The sequence below is a fragment of the Caretta caretta genome, chromosome 25 (assembly GCF_965140235.1).
Source record: "Caretta caretta isolate rCarCar2 chromosome 25, rCarCar1.hap1, whole genome shotgun sequence".
Taxonomy (NCBI): Eukaryota; Metazoa; Chordata; order Testudines; family Cheloniidae; genus Caretta; species Caretta caretta.
Window position 1 is genome coordinate 5818539 of NC_134230.1, and position 17723 is coordinate 5836261.

The window sequence follows — 17723 nt, forward strand, 5'->3', positions numbered from 1 at the left end:
TGGCTTGGTTTTTAAACAGCAAAGCTGGTATAGTGAGAGCAGGAGAAGAATTTGAGGAAACAGTGAACAAAATCTCATAAAATTCAGGGGTCTGATCCTGGGGTGGTTATTAAAGGGAGTTTCAATTATTACACCATATTTTAACCCACCAAGCTTTTCAAGAAAAGCTCTGCAAGCTAGCCACAGACTTATTTTGTCTATGAAGCGCTGGGTATATTTATAGCACCATTTGAGTCATCAATAATAATGACCTATGTACTGTTGAGACAGGTCACTGGGACAATGAAGTTAAGTGTATGGACACAAAGAAATGGAAACAGAAATTAGAGTGGGAAAAGACTTGTTGGGTCACCTTATTTGTCCAGGACCTGTACAGAGTGGCTGAAAGAAGAATCCCCTAGGATTTAGGACAAAAACTACGGGTAAAAGTCACAAAGCTCTGTGTATGCAGAGTTTGGAAAAGCTGGCACAGACTCAGGAAAAGCCTGTTTAAAAAGGGTTAGGAGTGAAGATCTTAAAACACTTTATGGGATGATGGGAGAAGGGCAGAGACTTGGAAACTCTTTGCACTTCAGGACTGGAACGAAATGGGGAGAATGTAAGTGGAACTTTCACTTGCAAAAGTTGTGTGATTCTCCTCTGAGGTCACAGAGAGAAAATTAGCAGAGGGGAAAGGTGTGGTTCCTCCCTGGAAATTGACTCTTTAAAGGTTTGTTTAGACTCGAATGTAAAGGTGTGGTGTTAGCTAACATGATTCAAAAGGCAAGTGTAGACCAGCCATGCTGCCTTTAAATGTTCTAACCTGGTCCACTTAAAGCCTGGGGGTAGACTGGGAGGGGGAGCTTTAATTAGACAATAATGTATCTTAGTGTGCCTTGTCTACATTAGACTTTTCAAATATGTTAGCTAACACATTCTAGCATCACACCTCTAAATCTTAGTCTAGACAAGGCCAAAATGGCCCCATGGGGCTCTCTGGTTAATGTCCCATCATTTCCACATTCAGTGTGCTCAGTTTTACAAGCTAGGATGGCTATTCTAATTGCGGGTACTGTGAACTCTCCCTGGAGGAGCAAAATACATAACATCCTCCCCAAAATGGATGAAAAGGCCACTTCATTTGGAACCTCAATTTTATGTTAAGGCAGCCTCACAAAATTCTACGTCTACATTTCAAGGACAAGTACAGCCTGGTAAAATATCATTAATGGCTTTTCTTTATCACAAGGGTGGACAAGTCAGTTTTGTGCCTAGGCCAGTAAGGACAAGTGTGCAAGGCTTTATTTAGGGTTCCAGTCCCATGTATGTAGGAGGACAAGGTAACAATAGCACAGTTAGTGATGTTGAGGCCAGAGCAGGATCCTAAATGACTTGGAGTCAGGCTTCCCCTCTCCCGTTGCCCACTGACTGCAGGTAGCTGATTCTGTGTGACAGACTTGCAGAGCAGTGTAAGAAACAGCACACTGGGGGAAGGCGAGTCTGATGGCATGGGTGCTGTGTGCCTCAGGAGAAGCAGGAGAGGCTGGTTGTGAGAGAACCTAGCTGGAGCTTGAAGGAGGAGTGAAATGGCTTAGAAACCTCTTCATTGGCTTTGTCTCGTTTTGTTCCAGGCCTATCATGACTGTGAGATTCAGTCTCTGAAGGAGTAGGTGCTCTTTGTTGCCATGACGACAGGCGACTGCTGCCACCTACCTGGCTCACTGTGTGACTGTCCAGGAAGTGCTGCTTTGTCTAAGTCAGTGGAGGACTCCGACATCGGGCGACCACAGTATGTCACCCAAGTGACTGCAAAAGATGGCCGGCTGCTCTCGACAGTGATCAAAGCACTGGGAGCACAAAGGTAAAGGAACGTTGCTCACTGCTTGCGCTGGGTGGATCAGCCTTTTGCTCTTAGCTATTACTATATCCCAGCCCATTTGCCCAGGAGCTTCATGGTAAACTAATATGGGGGATGATATCTGTGTAGCCAGACCTGTCCAGGGAAATAAACCCTAAAATGGAACCTAATACTAATCAAATACATACAGTTAATTAGGCTCTCAAATGTCCATTGCATCCTAACCAGACTACCTAGCACTGACCAAGCCTGGGCCCTGTGTGCTACGACTGGCATCAGCTGGGGCTGCAGCGAAGGTGAGACATCCACCACTAAAAAAGCCAGGGACTAGGCTAACTGTCATGATTATTTAAGCAACAAAGACTTAAGACAAAATGCAATCCTTGCTCCAACAAGCTTATGATGTAAAAAGTGCACATGCAGACTGTACAATGCCCTTTCTCCCCAGCATACTGGAACAGCAAGGCACTTATATCTGAAGAAATCATGATGTCCAAATGTAACTAGTGTGGGATTCTTGTATATTTGAATATCCCAGCCACTCACAAAAACAGGCAGACAGAACAGAGGGTCGGTATGATGTGTCTGGGAGTCATAGAGGGTGATGTGTGTCAGCTGAGTCCATTCATGTGTCTGATAGAATCTAACCAAGCTAATAAAATTTAAAGCTGTATCTTTATAGAGCATTTGCCAATTTTTTTTCCACATCTGACTTCCAGTTTTGTCCTCTGCAGACCAGACTCTGTCTTAGTAGGCCTCCGGGGTTGTTGATTCAACAAGCAAATGGCAGCGAAATGTGCTGAAACTTTTTTGGTTAAAAAAACGTGCAGATAAGCTGGGCAGTCTCCCTCTGCAGAGAACACAGACCTCACATTCAACTCAGCTAGTGAGTTGGTCAGAGATCTTATTTTCAAATCCTACCTGAGTGTCAGTTATTCTATTCCATTTCAAATCTCTCCACAAACTACAGATAAAGAATTGATGAAGTGTGGAAAATGGTGACTCTATGAATATGTGGAAGGAAAAGCTAGACGCAGACATTGACAAAGGCAAAACTGAATTCTTTGTCTAACAAACCTGGAGCAGAATGGTGGAAGTGAGACTTAAACTTCTTTTCTTGGGGACTGCAATGGGAGTTCACGTTCCTCTCTGCAAACAGACCATCTGGGTTTTATGGGCCGGGATGTAGGAAGTCTGGCCTAGTAGTCAGAGAAGGAATAAGCTCTAGTGAGCAAAGCAGGCATCCAGGGTGGGGAAGGAAGTCAAAGGTCAACATCAGTTTTAACTGCCAGTTACCAGAGTCATGGGTCAAGCCAGAATCAGGAATCGAAGGTGAGGATCAGAGCCAAGGTCAGCTGCCAAATGCCAGACCCTAGGGTCAAGCTGGAGTTGGAGCCAGGACTGGTCAATGAGGATTGGAGGTGAGGCAGGGAGGAGCCAGGAACAGGAAGAGAGGTAAGAATCAAGTGTGGAGCAGGAGCACAGTAGGAACAGGAGCGAAGGTTGGGTAAAGCAGGAGCAGAGCAGGAATAGGATTGGGTGCAGGAAGCAGGCACAAGCAGGGTTCAGTGCAACTACAACAGGAAACTTCTTTGTTGGTTGGACAAACTTCGTGTTCCTCCTCCTTGTTTAAATAGCATAATTGGATCAATCAGTGGAGCCAGGCAGTCTTTCAATCAGAGCTCCCATGGGTGGTGCCTTGACTGGGGCTATCGCCCTAGTAGCTTCTCAACCCACCTAGTTTCACTAGCTATTGGGTGGAGGCCAGGATGTGACAGTTGTCTGGGGGCTCCCAGGCCTGGGTTCAAGATCTGGGAGATCACATCACCCCCCTTCCTATCGCAGCAATAGGATGGGCTTTTCAAGATGGTTCTTGTGGAATATTTTTACAAATTTGGGGGCATGGACATTTTCAGCAGGCTCCCAGGAATGCCCCTCAGGCCTGTAACCCTCCCAATCAATCAAATGCCACAGCTTACCCTACTTGGTTTTAGAATCGAGCACTTCATGGCCGATATACTCTTCATGGTCCTGTACCCACGTTGGAATGGGGGATGGCTGGATCCGGTGGGGAAAAGGGTTAGCCACATATGGCTTCAATAGGGATGCATGAAATGCTGGGTGGATTTTGAAGGAACGAGGCAGGTAGAGTTTGAAGGTGGCAAGGTATCAACCCTGTTAGTGGATTCGATATGGGCCAATGAATTGGTGATTGAATTTATGGGATGGTTTGTTGCTATGGAGGAGCTCTGCTGAGTGCCATACTTTATGGCCTACAGTGAAATTGGGGCCTTTTTGTTGCCATTGGTCCTCCTATCGCTTATAGTCCTGTTTGGCTTCCTCGGCCGGGTTTTTAGCTCCCCATGGGTACGATGGATCAGTTGTACCCCATCTGAAGTGGCTGGAATAGGGGAGGTTGGGGGTAGTTACGGATGGAATTGGGGATGGAACACGTAGTTTGCAATAAAAGGGCTTTGTCCTGTGTAGGCGCGTTCAGTGTTGTTATATGTGAACTCCGCACAGGATAGCGGTGAGGACCAGCCATTCTGATGGTGGTTGCTGTAGCTCTGGAGATACTGCTCCAGGATTCGGTTCACCCTTTCTGTCTGGCTGTTCATTTACGGGTGATAAGATGAAGAAAGACAAGCGTGTACTCCAACTAATTGGAGGACCTTCCGCTAGAAGCAAGCAATGAACTGAGCACCATGGTCAGAAATAATACGCTCAGGGAGTCCAGGAAGGCAGATGATCTGGTTTCCCTGTAGCTGGGCAGTCTCCTCGAAGGAGGGTAACTGGGTGCAGGGCACAAAGTGGGCCATCTTCCTGAGGGGGTGTGATAAATGAAGGGGGGTGGGGGGAGTACCTCCCTGTTATGGACATCCAGCTAGCCAGTTAGCTATAAAATCCCTCTTAATAGCTGTTCTCTACTTGCTTTTCCTGTAAAGGGTTAAAAAGTCTTACTGCTATGCATAAGTAAAAGGAAGTGAGTGGGCCCCTGACTAAAAGAGCCAATGGGAAGGCTAGAACTTTTTAAAATTGAGAAAAAACTTCCCCTTTGTCTGTGGTTGTTCTCCTGGGGAGAAGGGGACAGAACAGTAATGCTGAAAGAAGCTTTGGGCCAGGTATGAAAAATCATTTGTATCATACCTAAAAACAACGTATTTAAAACCCCAGATATGTAAGTAGATCAGGAAATGTCTAGGAAGATGCGATTAGGTTTATCTTTTTTATTTCTTTTTGGCTTGTGGATTCCTCTGTGCTAACCCCAGGTGCTTTTGTTTTGCTTGTAACCTTTAAGCTGCACCTCAAGAAAGCTATTCTTGTTGCTTAATTCTTGTATTTGCTCTTTTTAAATCTAGCAGTAGCCTGAGTTTTCTAATGTATTTTCTTTTTTTCTTTAAGAACAGGATTGGAGTTCTGTGTCTTAAGAGGTTTGTGCACATGTAGTTGTTTGTTTGTTTGTTTGTTTTTAATAAGCTGGTGGCAACAGCTCATTTCCTTTGTTGTTTTTTTTTCTCAGCTCTTCCCCGGAGGTCGGGGTGAAAGGGCTTGAGGGTACCCCACAGGAAGGAATTCCCAAGGGCGCCTTCCTGGGTTCTCAAAGGAGTTTTGCACTTGGGTGGAGGCAGCATCTACTGATCCAAGATCAGAGAAAAGCTGTAACTTTAAAAGTTTAATACAAGCCTGGAGTGGCCAGTATTACTTTTTAGAATCCTTGCAGCTCCCACCTTCTGCACTCGAAGTGCCAGAGTGGGGAATCAGCCTTGACAAGGTGATTGAGAATAGTTAAGATGGCTATATACCTATTGCACTCAGGTAGCTCCATGATTAAGTCTAGTGAGATGGTCGAGGGTTGGGCAAGCTCTCAAGGTTTGTTATGTGGCACCTTAGTGCAGACACGCAAGTCACAGGAGGCTACATATGCCTGTGAGGCTACCAAAAGAAATAGGAGGCCAGGTGCTAGGTTTTGGAACAGCCAAAATGCCCCAAACGGGGGAATCGTGGCACATCCGCAGGGCTGCCACATGGGGGCTGCCAGGGGGAACATATATGCATCCCTTCACAAGGTCAGTCTGTCTTGGGTCTCATGCACTTCCTGGTCGATGGCTTCTTGATCATCGAGGGAAGTCCTCTTGGCAGAGGCTGAGCAGATTAGGACAAACTAGAAACTCAAGTTGCAGTGGGGGAGGTTTAGATTGGATATTAGGAAAAACGTTTTCACTAGGAGGGTGGTGAAACACTGGAATGCGTTACCTAGGGAGGTGGTAGAATCTCCTTCCTTAGAGGTTTTTAAGGTCAGGCTTGACAAAGCCCTGGCTGGGATGATTTAACTGGGAATTGGTCCTGCTTCGAGCAGGGGGTTGGACTAGATGACCTTCAGGGGTCCCTTCCAACCCTGATATTCTATGATTCTATGAAACTGGTCCGGGAGCATTGACACAGTGAGGAAATTATTGGACTTTAGGATGTAGGAGATCTCTTGGTTGGGTTTCTTCTGGTCAGCATAATACTCCACATTTCAGGTCAGGGCATCTGCTTTGCCATTCCTAGCACTTGCATGATAGGAGATTGTAAAATTAAAATGGGAGAAGAACAGGACCCATCGGAGCTGTCTGTGATTGAGGGCTTTGACTTTCTATAAATATTCCAAATGCTTATAGTCTGTGTATACTTGGACCGGCTGTTGGGCCCCTTTAAGGTAGTGTTGCCACTCCTTGAAGGCTGGCTTGATAGCCATGAGTTCATTTCATAATTTTGCTTGGCAGGAGTGAGCTTTCTAGACTAAACGGCATGCGGATTCATCACTTGCTGGCACCCATGCCTCTGGGAGAACACTGCTCCAGTTGCTACGTTAGAGGAGTCTCCTTCCACAATGAAGGCTCGTGTAGTATCAGGGTGGGCTAGTAAATGCAAGTTTTATGTAGTAAAGCGGTCAGAGGGGCAATCTGCTCGAAGGCACATTGGGCCTCCAGAGTCCAACTGAACTGGATGTTCTTATGGCATAAAGCGGTCAGAGGGGCAGTCTGCTCTGAGAATTTCAAGATGAACCAGCGGTAGAAATTCATGAAGTCCAGGAAACGCTGAGCTTTGTGGATGTTCCAAGGTACTGCCCAATTTCAGACCGTTTTTTTCTTTTTTGGATCCGTTTTAATTCCTTCCAGGGACAGGATGAATCCCAAGAAGTCAGTAGAAACACAGTTGAAGGCACATTTTTCCAACTTGGCATACAATCAATCCATCTTGGCAAAGCCTCTCCAAGACAGTGTGAACATGAGTTGTATGTTGTTTGGAGCGGTCTGAAAAAATAGGTATATCATCAAGGTACATTACTACGTATTGATCTAGGATGTCCCAGAATACATCATGAAGTACAGTATTGGAATGTAGTGGGGGCATTTGTAGTGGGGGCATTTGTCAGCCCGAATGGCATAACCAAATATTCAAAATGGCCATAGCGGATCCAAAAGATAGTAATCTCCGTGCCTAATGCACACAAGAATATATGCGCCCCAAAGGTCTAGTTTTGTGAATATTCGAGCAGCCCCTACTTTGTCCAACAGCTCTGGGATTAGGGGCAGCAGGTACCGATTTCTCACTGTTATCTGGTTCAAGGCCTGGTGGTCTACACAGAAATGGAGGCTTCATGAAGAGAAAAGGTACTCCAGCAGATGAGGTGGATTTACAGATGAAACCCGTGGCCAAATTCTCCTGGAGGTATGCATATAAGGTAGCTAACTCAGGTTCAGACGTGTCATAAAGCTGGCTGAATGGGACTGTTGCTCCAGGCTGTAAGTTTATAGGACAATTGTAGTCCCAATGGGGAGGTAGGGAGTCTGCATACATCAGCAAAATCACTGTATTTGGTGGGGAGTTAATTGAGGATTCCACCTCCCATATCTGTTAGGCCAATCACTACTTCCCCTGGGGCCTGGGTGTCTTCTGGGTGTTTCCCATCCATCAGATCCCAGCAGTGCTGTTGACAGAACTTTGAGGAAAAGGAGACTCATGACTCCTGCAAGTGAATGAGGGGATTGTGATGGGTTAGCCAGGAGACACCCAGAATCAGGGGGAAATGTGGGAAGCGTATTATGTTAAATTGCAGAATCTCTTGCTGCCCCCAGATTGTGACCTCCAGGGGGATGGTTTTAGTGACTACAGGCCCTGAGGATATTGGGGAACCATCAATGGTTTCTATTAGGTCTGGACAGACTTGAACTATAAGGGTCTGGTCTGTTGTCTCATCCATAAAGTTTTCTGCGGTGCCTGAATTGATGAGGGCCTTATGCACAGGGAGTTGCCAAGGCTGGGGCAGGATTCTTAGCCTATCGGGCCCTTGGAGTTGTGGCCCCATCTGGTGGGATTCGGTTCATGATCCTGTCAGAACTCAGCCTTGGGAGTGGGGTTGTATCTTGCCTATGTGCCCAGCTCGGACCAGGACTGGGTTGGCTTGTTCTCCAGACCCTTTTGTGTTAGCTTTCGGGCCAGGCAGGTGGAGACGAAGTGGCCTGGCTGGCTATAATAGAAGCACAGATTAAGGTGTTGTCTATTGGGTGGAGGCCAGGATGTGGTAGCTGTCTGGGGACTCCCAATCCTGGAGGTTTCTTCAGGGTTAAGTTGCCAGCAGGCAGAATCCATCTGCATCTGCTTGGCATGCTAAATAGTGTGGTAGTTGTGGCAGGCGCATGCATGGGAAGTGGAAACTCTCACTTCTCTTCTCTCTACCCAGGCTCAACAGATAGTGATCGATGGCTCCATGTCTAGTTGGCAGCTGGTATCAAGCGGAGTGCCCCAAGCATCGGTCCTGGGGCCAGTTTTGTTCAATATCTTCATTAATGATCTGGAGGATGGCGTGGATTGCACCCTCAGCAAGTTTGTAGATGACACTAAACTGGGAGGAGTGGTAGATACGCTGGAGGGCAGGGATAGGATACAGAGGGACCTAGACAACTTAGAGGATTGGGCCAAAAGAAATCTGATGAGGTTCAACAAGGACAAGTGCAGAGTCCTGCACTTAGGGTGGAAGAATCCCATGCACTGCTACGGACTAGGGACCGAGTGGCTAGGCAGCAGTTCTGCAGAAAAGAAACTAGGGGTTACAGTAGATGAGAGGCTGGATATGAGTCAGCAGTGTGCCCTTGTTGCCAAAAAAGCTAACGGCATTTTGGGCTGTATAAGTAGGAGCATTGCCAGCAGATCAAGAGATGTGATCAGTCCCCTTTATTAGGCATTGGTAAGGCCTCATCTGGAGTACTGAGTCCAGTTTTGGGCCCCACACTACAAGAAGGATGTGAAAAAATTGGAAAACGTCCAGCAGAGGGCAACAAAAATGACTAGGGGACTGGAACGTATGATTTATGAGGAGAGGCTGGGGGAACTGGGATTATTTTGTCTGCAGAAGAGAGAGCTGCTTTCAACTACCTGAAAGGGGGTTCCAAAGAGGATGGATCTAGACTGTTCTCAGTGGTAGCAAATGATAGAACAAGGAGGGATGGTTTCAAGTTGCAGTGGGGGAGGCCTAGGTTGGATATTAGAAAAAACTTTTTCACTAAGAGGCTGGTGAAGCACTGGAATGTGTTACCTAGGGAGGTGGTGGAATCTTTCCTTATAGGTTTTTAAGGTCAGGCTTGACAAAAGCCCTGGCTGGGATGATTTAATTGGGGATTGGTCCTGCTTTGAGCAGGGGGTTGGACTAGATGAGCTCCCGAGGTCCCTTCCAACCCTGTTATTCTATGATTCTTCTCACGCCTTTCCCACAACTGGTTGTCAAGTTGTATAGTCAGCTCTATAAAGGTGTCCAGGCCCGCTAGGGTTTCCACTGGGGCCGGAGCATCCTTGAGCTCCTCACTCAGACCCCATTGGAAGTGGAATAGGTGGGCCACCTCATTCCACTCTGTGTCCGGTGCCAGTCGGCAAAAGTGGGCTGCATATGCGGCAGAAGTACCCTGCCTCTGCTGGGCAGCCTCAGCCATTAGAGCATGGTGGGGGTCAACAGTGCCTGTAGGAAGGTGTCCGAACTGGTTAGTACTGGATGAATGCCCTCTAATAGTGGGGAGTCCAGTCTTGTGCCTCCCCCGTTAGCAGGCTGACTACCAGGCCTACCTTGGCCTGGTTGGAGGAGTACATTTGCGGCTAACGTCAGAACTGGAGACAACCCTGATTTATAAACCCTTTCCATGGTGCCTATTGAAATGTTCTGGCAATGGAGTCACAGGCCCTTGTGCGAAGGGTGCACTGGTCCCTCTAAGCTGTGCGCGTGCACAGGGATCCGAAACACCGTGTGCACAAAAATTTGCACAGAAGCACAAATTACAGAGAAGAAATTTTTTGCGCACACAGCCTGTCAAAAATTAGAGGGAACATTGACCCAGAGGTCAGTGTTCTCGGCATGGAGTTGAAGAGCCTGTTGGTGTAGTGCCTGATTCTCCTCAGTAAACTGAGAAAGATGGGCCTGTGTTGCCTGGTAGTCTGCCTGGAGGTGGGGTACCCACTCAGTTCTCTAGTTCCCTTTGTGAAGAAAGAGTGAGCCTTGCTGATTCCATTCTGCTGAGCCCTCCCTAAGAAGCAGTATGAGCAAGCTGTTATGGACTGGGATTCAGGCAGTGTGCCTAGTAGAGCAGGAGTCAGGTCCAATGGGTGGAGCAGACATACAGGGTGGGGCAGGAAGCTAAGCAGCACCAGAGTCAACTGCAAGTTACTAGAGCCAGGAGTCAAGCCAGAATCAGAACCAGGAATCGAAGCTGAAGGTCAGAGCAGAGGTCAGATGCTAAGTGCCAGAGCCAAGGGTCAAACAGGACGGGAGTCAGGGTCAGAAGTTGGAGGCCAGGCTGGAGACAGGACTGGATTGGAGGTGAGACATAAGGGCAGGAGGAGAGGCAAGGATCAAGCACAGAGCAGGAGCACAGTGGGAACAGGAGTGAAGGTGGGGGTAAGACAGGAGCCAGGAGCAGAGCAGGAACAGGGTTGGGTGCAGGAAGCAAGCACAAGCAGGGTCCAATAGAGCCACAACAGGAAACCACCTTGTTGCTGGGACAAACTTAGTGTTCCTCCTTCTGGTTTAAATAGCGTAGCTGGACCAATTGGTGGAGCTAGTCAATCCTCCAATCAGAGCTCTCGTGGCTAGTGCCTTGGCTGGGGCTATAGCCCTAGCTTCTGAACCCATCCAGTTTCAGTAGCCATTGGGTGGAGGCCAGGATGTGGCAGCTGTCTGGGGACTCCCAATCCTGGATTCAAGACTTGGGACATTCCACTGGGTGGGAAACAGCTCATGCCTTTAAATTAGGTGGGGGAATGAGGATCAGTTAAGCAAACTCTGTCTGGAATTCCAGAGCATAAAAATGCAATCGTATCTGTAAATTGTGCTGCTTTAGGGCTCCTGGTGTGAGGGTGTCTATATGGCTGTAATGGAATCCTACTCAGCCATTGCTATTTCAAATCTCTGCATTTTCACAACTACTTAAGGTGTTGGTGAAGTCAAACAGAGCCATGTGGCTGAATCTGATTGTGAACATGGCCAAACCAAGAGCTAAGTAACTGCAGAACAAAGTGAAATACAGTAGAACCTCAAAGATACCAACATCAGAGTTACAGACCGACAGGTCAAGTGGACACCATGGGGAACTGGAAGTAAGCTATCAGGCAGCAACGGAGACCAAACCCCTCTCCCTCCCCAAACCCCACAAATAAACCAGCAAATACAGTACTATACCATGCCTGTATTGCATCTTAAAGGTAGGCACATCTGAACTGCCTGTCCCCGTCCCCACTCCCTACTAACCATGGGTTGGGGCAGCAACTTACAGGTAGGAGGTGGTGAATGCTGTTTTCCCCTTTCCTTCCCCCCTGGCTGGGAGGGGAACAAGCTTGCAAGCTCAGAGTCCGGGAAAGAGACTTTCTGAGCTGCTACTGAAACGTGTTGTGGAGTGGAAGCTGCTGGAGCCAGAACTCCTGCCTGCATGCTGCACTCTGGAGGAGCAGCTCTGTTTTAAAGGACCATAGAATCATAGAATATAAGGGTTGGAAGGGACCCCAGAAGGTCATCTAGTCCAACCCCCTGCTCGAAGCAGGACCAATTCCCAGTTAAATCAGTTAGACCACAGCCTGCACTGTTTGCCCACTGACACTGCAGTCTCCCAGAGTGCCTCTCTCATTAACTTTGCAGCCAGGGGGCTAGAACCAATCCTCACCCCCACTCACCAGGCAGCCACTGCAGAACTCTGAGCCCTTGCTCTGAGCAGTCCACCCTGAGGAGCGTTCCATAACAGCTTGTTCAGAGTTATGAACAACCTCCATTCCCGAGGTGTCCGTAACTCTGAGGTTCTACTGTACTGAGTGCTGCTGCTGCGTTTATTTGGCTCAGACAAGTATGTGAAATGGAAGAGTTATTGAAAGCAAAATAGGAAGAGATGGAAGGAACCACACTACTGATAACGTAAACTCTGTCCTGCCACAGTAACTGACCTCAAGATCTCATGAAACCAAACAATGCCAGGAACAGCGTGACCGATCTTAAAACCGTGAGAGAGAGAGATGGAGCTAGGTCAGGGTTGCAATCTCTCCACAAAATGGAGTCACATTTGAAATATTTCCTTTGTAGTGCCAGCAAAATTTTGCCTTTTTATTTTGAAAGCTTTTCAGATGTTATCCACTGGAATGCTTATTGGTAGCCAAGGTTATATTAGGACACTGGAAATCTGAGATTTCTCAAACAGGAAGAGCGTAGATAAAATATCTCACAGATGCAGTTCTTAGCAAATAATACAAAAGCATGAGAGTATTTGAGATTTGGGGTGGTTGTTTTTTTTGTTTTGTTTTGTTTTTTTGTTTTTATTATAAACTACCTCAGTTGTTAATGCTGCTTATACATTATCTGAGCCATATTTATATAGCACCATAACTGGATTTGGTGCTTGACTGAAATAAGACGCTGCCCCATGCCCTGAAGAATTGCACTGTGGATCAAAAGAAAGAGGCAGAAGTAGGGAGAGCCAAGATACTTTTATGTTTTGCATGAGGCTTCTAAGCTATAGTGTTTTTTTTCATCCAAGTCCTGGCTAGGGCAAGCAGAGAGGAGTAGGAGGCCCAGGAATGGAGTCAAGCAGTGTCAAGTGGGATTTGAAAGCAAGCGAGGGTTTGTGGCACGTTGGCAGAGGGTTCCAGGAGCCGGAGGCAGAAGGAGGTGGGAGTAGATGGAGCAAGGAGAATGGGCAGAATACAATGGGGGATGTGTATACTATGGAATGTTCAGTGCCCTGGTGAGCTCTGAACTTGACATGGAAGGTGACAGGTTGGTGAAGTGATGCCAAGGTGTGGCAACGTGGTCAGAGTAGCAGGAAAGCGCTTTGACCACGTCACCCCACCCTGATATCACTTCATCAGTCCCCTGCCACTTTCCACATTGAGTTCAGAACTCCCCGGGGCATTGCACATGACTGTTGCTTGTCGTGAAGGCTGGATAGTCATTGAGGCCCGAGAGGAGCAGTTGATGGAAGTCCAAGTGAGTGAACTGTGGCATGAGCCAGGTTTAGCAGTATGGGGGAAGAAAGACGTCCTTCAGTGCTAGCACAGACTGGGTAGGACAGAGCTGCACCTCCGTAGTTCTACCCACTGGCAGCAGTGGGAGAGGGGTGCTGACTCTCCCCAATCCCTGCAAGTGTCAACCAAAGGCCCTGACCTACCCTCTTTCTAGCAGAGAAGCTGGATGCAGGTGACACCTGCTGCTTCCTGCTCTCCCCACTCCCTGTCCTCACATACCTCCCAAATGCTGACTCCAACAGGAGGTGAGAGGAGGTCATTAAACCCAAACTTAGCCTTGGAACAAGCAGACAAAGAAAGTTATTAGCCAGGCACAAGGCCTTCTATGTACAGTCTGTGTTGGAGCACTGCCAAGAAATCATACAGCAGTAGAGGGCTAAGAGCCTTCACAACAGCACAACAGGCTAAAATGTGGCTTACAACCCTGCCACCCCCACGCCCCCCATAAAGGAGTTATTAATTTGGGCCATTTATATGAAACTTACTAAGCACCCAGCTGGAATTGGGAACAGTTTTGTGGGATTGTGTCTCAGATTACCTCCCCTTTCCTGGCATGTTGCCCCGCCTTCTGCTCCTTGGCATTTCCTCCAACATGACCTTTCTGTTGCAGTTTCACTGCAGTGTTTTCCTGATGCTGTGGAGAGGTGCCTGGGGGGATTCCAAGACAACTTTTTCTGTTTCTGGCATCCTGTGATCTCTAAAACGCTTCTTATATTTACATTAAATTTCAACCCTCGGCAATGTAACAATTAACAATGAAATGTAAGACCAGATCCACGAGAGGGATAAAGAGCAATGTAGCCAGGAAGTCAGCATGACCAGGCCAGACTCCTTGAAGACAGATTATTTGCATTCATTTCACTTCCATGCAATTTAATTTTATGTGTTGCATTGATTCATCACTGAAAATGCAAATTCCACCTAAACCGATATGAATCTATGAGGCAGAAATTCTCCCTCATTTTGCCAGAGTTCTCTGTAGATTTTGTTGTTTCAACCCATTCTTTTGTGCTTCTCTGTCCCTTTCTTTCTGTAATTGTAAATGCTCTTATGAGCTACTTGGACAATGCTCCTGTGGTGAGCAGCTTTGGACTGTGCTAACAGTGCACAATAACAGAATTCCAGAAGGACCCAGGGAAAGGTACCCTCAGGACTATATGGACAAACTGAACTATTTTCATTTCGATCAACAACCCAGGACCATTGCTTGGAAAACTTAAAAGGCCCTCAAAGTATTTGCACTAGTCGTCCAAAGCTTTTCTAGTCCTGACAGGTCAGAAGATACTTGACCTTTAAAATCAAATCTCTCTGATTACTGTGTTGGCTTCCTCCACACTTGATTCCAATATGTCTGTCTTTGGTGATATTTCAAACCACAAGGGGAATGATTAATGCATTGTATTATTACTAAAGTGTAGTCTGTGTGCTAGGCCTGGCCTCTGTAGATATGTAGGAAGAAATAGCCCCCTAACCCTGCAGAGCTGATACTATATATGGACAGTGTACAAATGGAGGGTGGAGTTGGTTGCAGTGTGGTGGACAGAGAAGCTTAGTATGCCACTAATTTTGCTGGGTGGTCTTTTATTTATTAGCACATGGTATGCCTTTTGAGAGCATGGCTCCTGATCTGTTTTTATTTCAAATGCAACCTTGTCTTTAGTTCTTGCTGGGTTTGAGACAGCAGCTGCCAAAATGTGAGTAGGTGGGAGGGGGAAAGCAAGTGATAATCTCAATTATCTGATTTTTAACATTGTGATTTCATGACTTGGATATTCATGATTGCTGTGTATGCTGTAGAGCTGAGACCCTAAGCTCTTTAGGGAGATATTTCTGTTTACAGCGTATGCTTGAAAATGAAGACTCTGAATCGGTCCATAGCATCTTAATCTGGTGCTTTTCAGAAGCTTCCCCAGCAGTACAGGTAGCCATTGTGGACCCTGGTCCACTGTAATTTTTGCTCCCTCATTACATACTAACATAGGCTAAGATGTAACTTTTAGTAATTCTCATGCAGTTACTGACATGGTCCACATGCTGTCATGTACTGTGTATCTTTTTGAAGCTATTTCTGCTGCTGCCACAGCAGTTTGCTTTGAAGATTCCCCCAATCTCCAGTACAATGCAGCACCTTGTCTAGCATTATAGCATGCCCTTGCAGGGAATGGCGGGATGTCTCAATGTTCCCTGGGCATGGCTGTGCCATTCTGCCCAGTCTGACAACAATTTCATCCCATTATTTGCCTCTTCTTTAGTGATGGTCCCATCTGTCGAATCTGCCATGAAGGTGGAAATGGGGAGGGGCTGCTTTCTCCCTGCGACTGCACAGGAACACTGGGGACCGTGCACAAGAGCTGCCTGGAAAAATGGCTCTCCTCCTCCAACACTAGTTACTGTGAGCTCTGCCATACTGAGTTTGTCGTAGAGAGAAGACCAAGGCCCCTCACAGAGGTACCACTTTCCTCCTGCTTGGCTTTTCATATGTTATTTTTCTTTACCTTTGAAGGAAAATGACTGATTTAACAGTATTTAATTCAGTACTCTGGATACCGTTAGGTCCCTTGGGCCCTAGATTCAGCCTGTCTTTTAAGCTGTGGGGAGGGATAGCTCAGTGGTTTGAGCTTTGGCCTGCTAAACTCAGGGTTGTGAGTTCAATCCTTGAGGGGGCTATTTAGGGATATGGGGCAAAAATTGGGGATTGGTCCTGCTTTTGAGCAGGGGTTGGACTAGATGGCCTCCTGAGGTCCCTTCCAACCCTGAGATTCTATGATTTTGTGTATTTAGCAAAACATGAATCATCTCCTTCCTTCAGTGTTTTTTAAAAATCGAACCTGCATAGTTTATTTTTAAAAGTTGCATAACTTAGTGGGCCCTACATATAGATGAAACAGTCTCCCAGTCACATGGTGGATCATTCTCAACCAGAGGTTTGTTTTGGACATAGACAATTTTGATCATGTCTTTTTAATGCACTATAACCAGCATTGAGTAAAAAAATTACTGAGAAATAGTCATTTTTCCTCAATTTTAATAAAACTAATATAATGTGAGGAGAATATATGACACATTATAAAAATGGCCTGACATAGTAACTTGAGCTGTAAGAAATCTGTGGAAGAGCAGAGTTCATGCCTTTAGTCTGACTGGGAGTTGGCTGAGAGACAGGTGTATGTCCTAGAGGAGGGTTGGAGAATGGGGGTGAGGTTAGGATATTTGTTGTTTAGCCTCCTTATAGGCAGACACAATTGGGTGAATGAGGAGGCCAGAGAACTATAAATTTGCCTTTATGATAGAGACTGCAAACAAAAACACTGTGGAAATGCAGAATTGTTGTTTTCATTTGCCCTGTTGTCCATACATAGAAGAAGACAGAATTCTACCTATGTGGTGTCCCCTTTATTAAGTTAATATTCATGTTAATGGCTTTGAGAAGTCATTTTTCGTTCCCTATCCTCCTCAATATTTTGGCATCTAATATCTCAATGTTGCATTAACGTAGTTCTCTTGCATTTAATTTCCTTGGTGTATCTTGTCCATAAATATGATGCATGGTACACTTTTGATGTTGTATGTCATGGACCAGTCCTTAGTGAGTGACCCTGACATACATGAAACCATTTGGTTTGTAGGTCAGAAAGTTTGGTTCCTTCCCCTCTTTAGATAGGTTTTCTCTGGCTGGTTGTAATGTCACCACATCTGCTCATTGTAGGGGTCATTCCATACAGGAGAGGAAGATATCTTAGACCAATTGATCTTTCAGACTTATCAAATTACTGTGCAGCTACTATACTATACCTGCTGAAGAGCTTGGGACTGACTCCTGCTTAGGGTGAGCATATCTAAAACATGACTGAGCTTGCAGATGTGTTTCCCCTGGGATGAATAAATAAATTGTGAATTACAGTGCAAGGGGGCAGCAGCTGAGTTAGTCAGAAAACATGATTTTACTAAATAGACCTGATGAGGTTTCAAAGCTAAATAGATTTGAAACTTGTTAGAATCATAGGGGTAGAAGAGACCACAAGGGTCATCTAGTCTAACCCCCTGTCAAGATGCAGGATTTGTTGTGTCTAAACCATCCCAGACAGATGGCTATCCAGCCTCCTTTTGAAACCCTCCAGCAAAACACCTTCCACAATGTCCCTAGGCAGTCTGTTTCATTGTCCTAACAGTTAGGAAGTTTTTCCTGAGATTTAATCTAAATCTGCTATGCTGAAGTTTGAATCCAGTGCCTCTTGTCCTGCCCTCTGTGACAAGAGAGAACAACTTTGCTCCATCTTTTTTATGGCAGGCTTTCAAGTATTTGAAGAAGGGAGACTGTCCCCCCTCAATCTCTTCTTTTCCAAACTAAACATAT

General features: G+C 46.3%; 1 protein-coding gene across 3 annotated transcripts in view; it reads left to right on the plus strand.

Annotated features, from left to right (window-relative positions):
* MARCHF2 (membrane associated ring-CH-type finger 2) overlaps positions 1-17723 on the plus strand; it is a 118453-nt gene that overhangs the window by 34011 nt on the left and 66719 nt on the right. For all 3 annotated transcript variants that reach the window (XM_075123110.1, XM_048831157.2, XM_048831156.2), the window contains 2 exons: positions 1611-1840; positions 15622-15817. In XM_075123110.1, the coding sequence (XP_074979211.1) occupies positions 1665-1840; positions 15622-15817 (372 nt within the window). In that variant the 5' untranslated portion in view covers positions 1611-1664. The remainder of the gene's footprint in view (positions 1-1610; positions 1841-15621; positions 15818-17723) is intronic.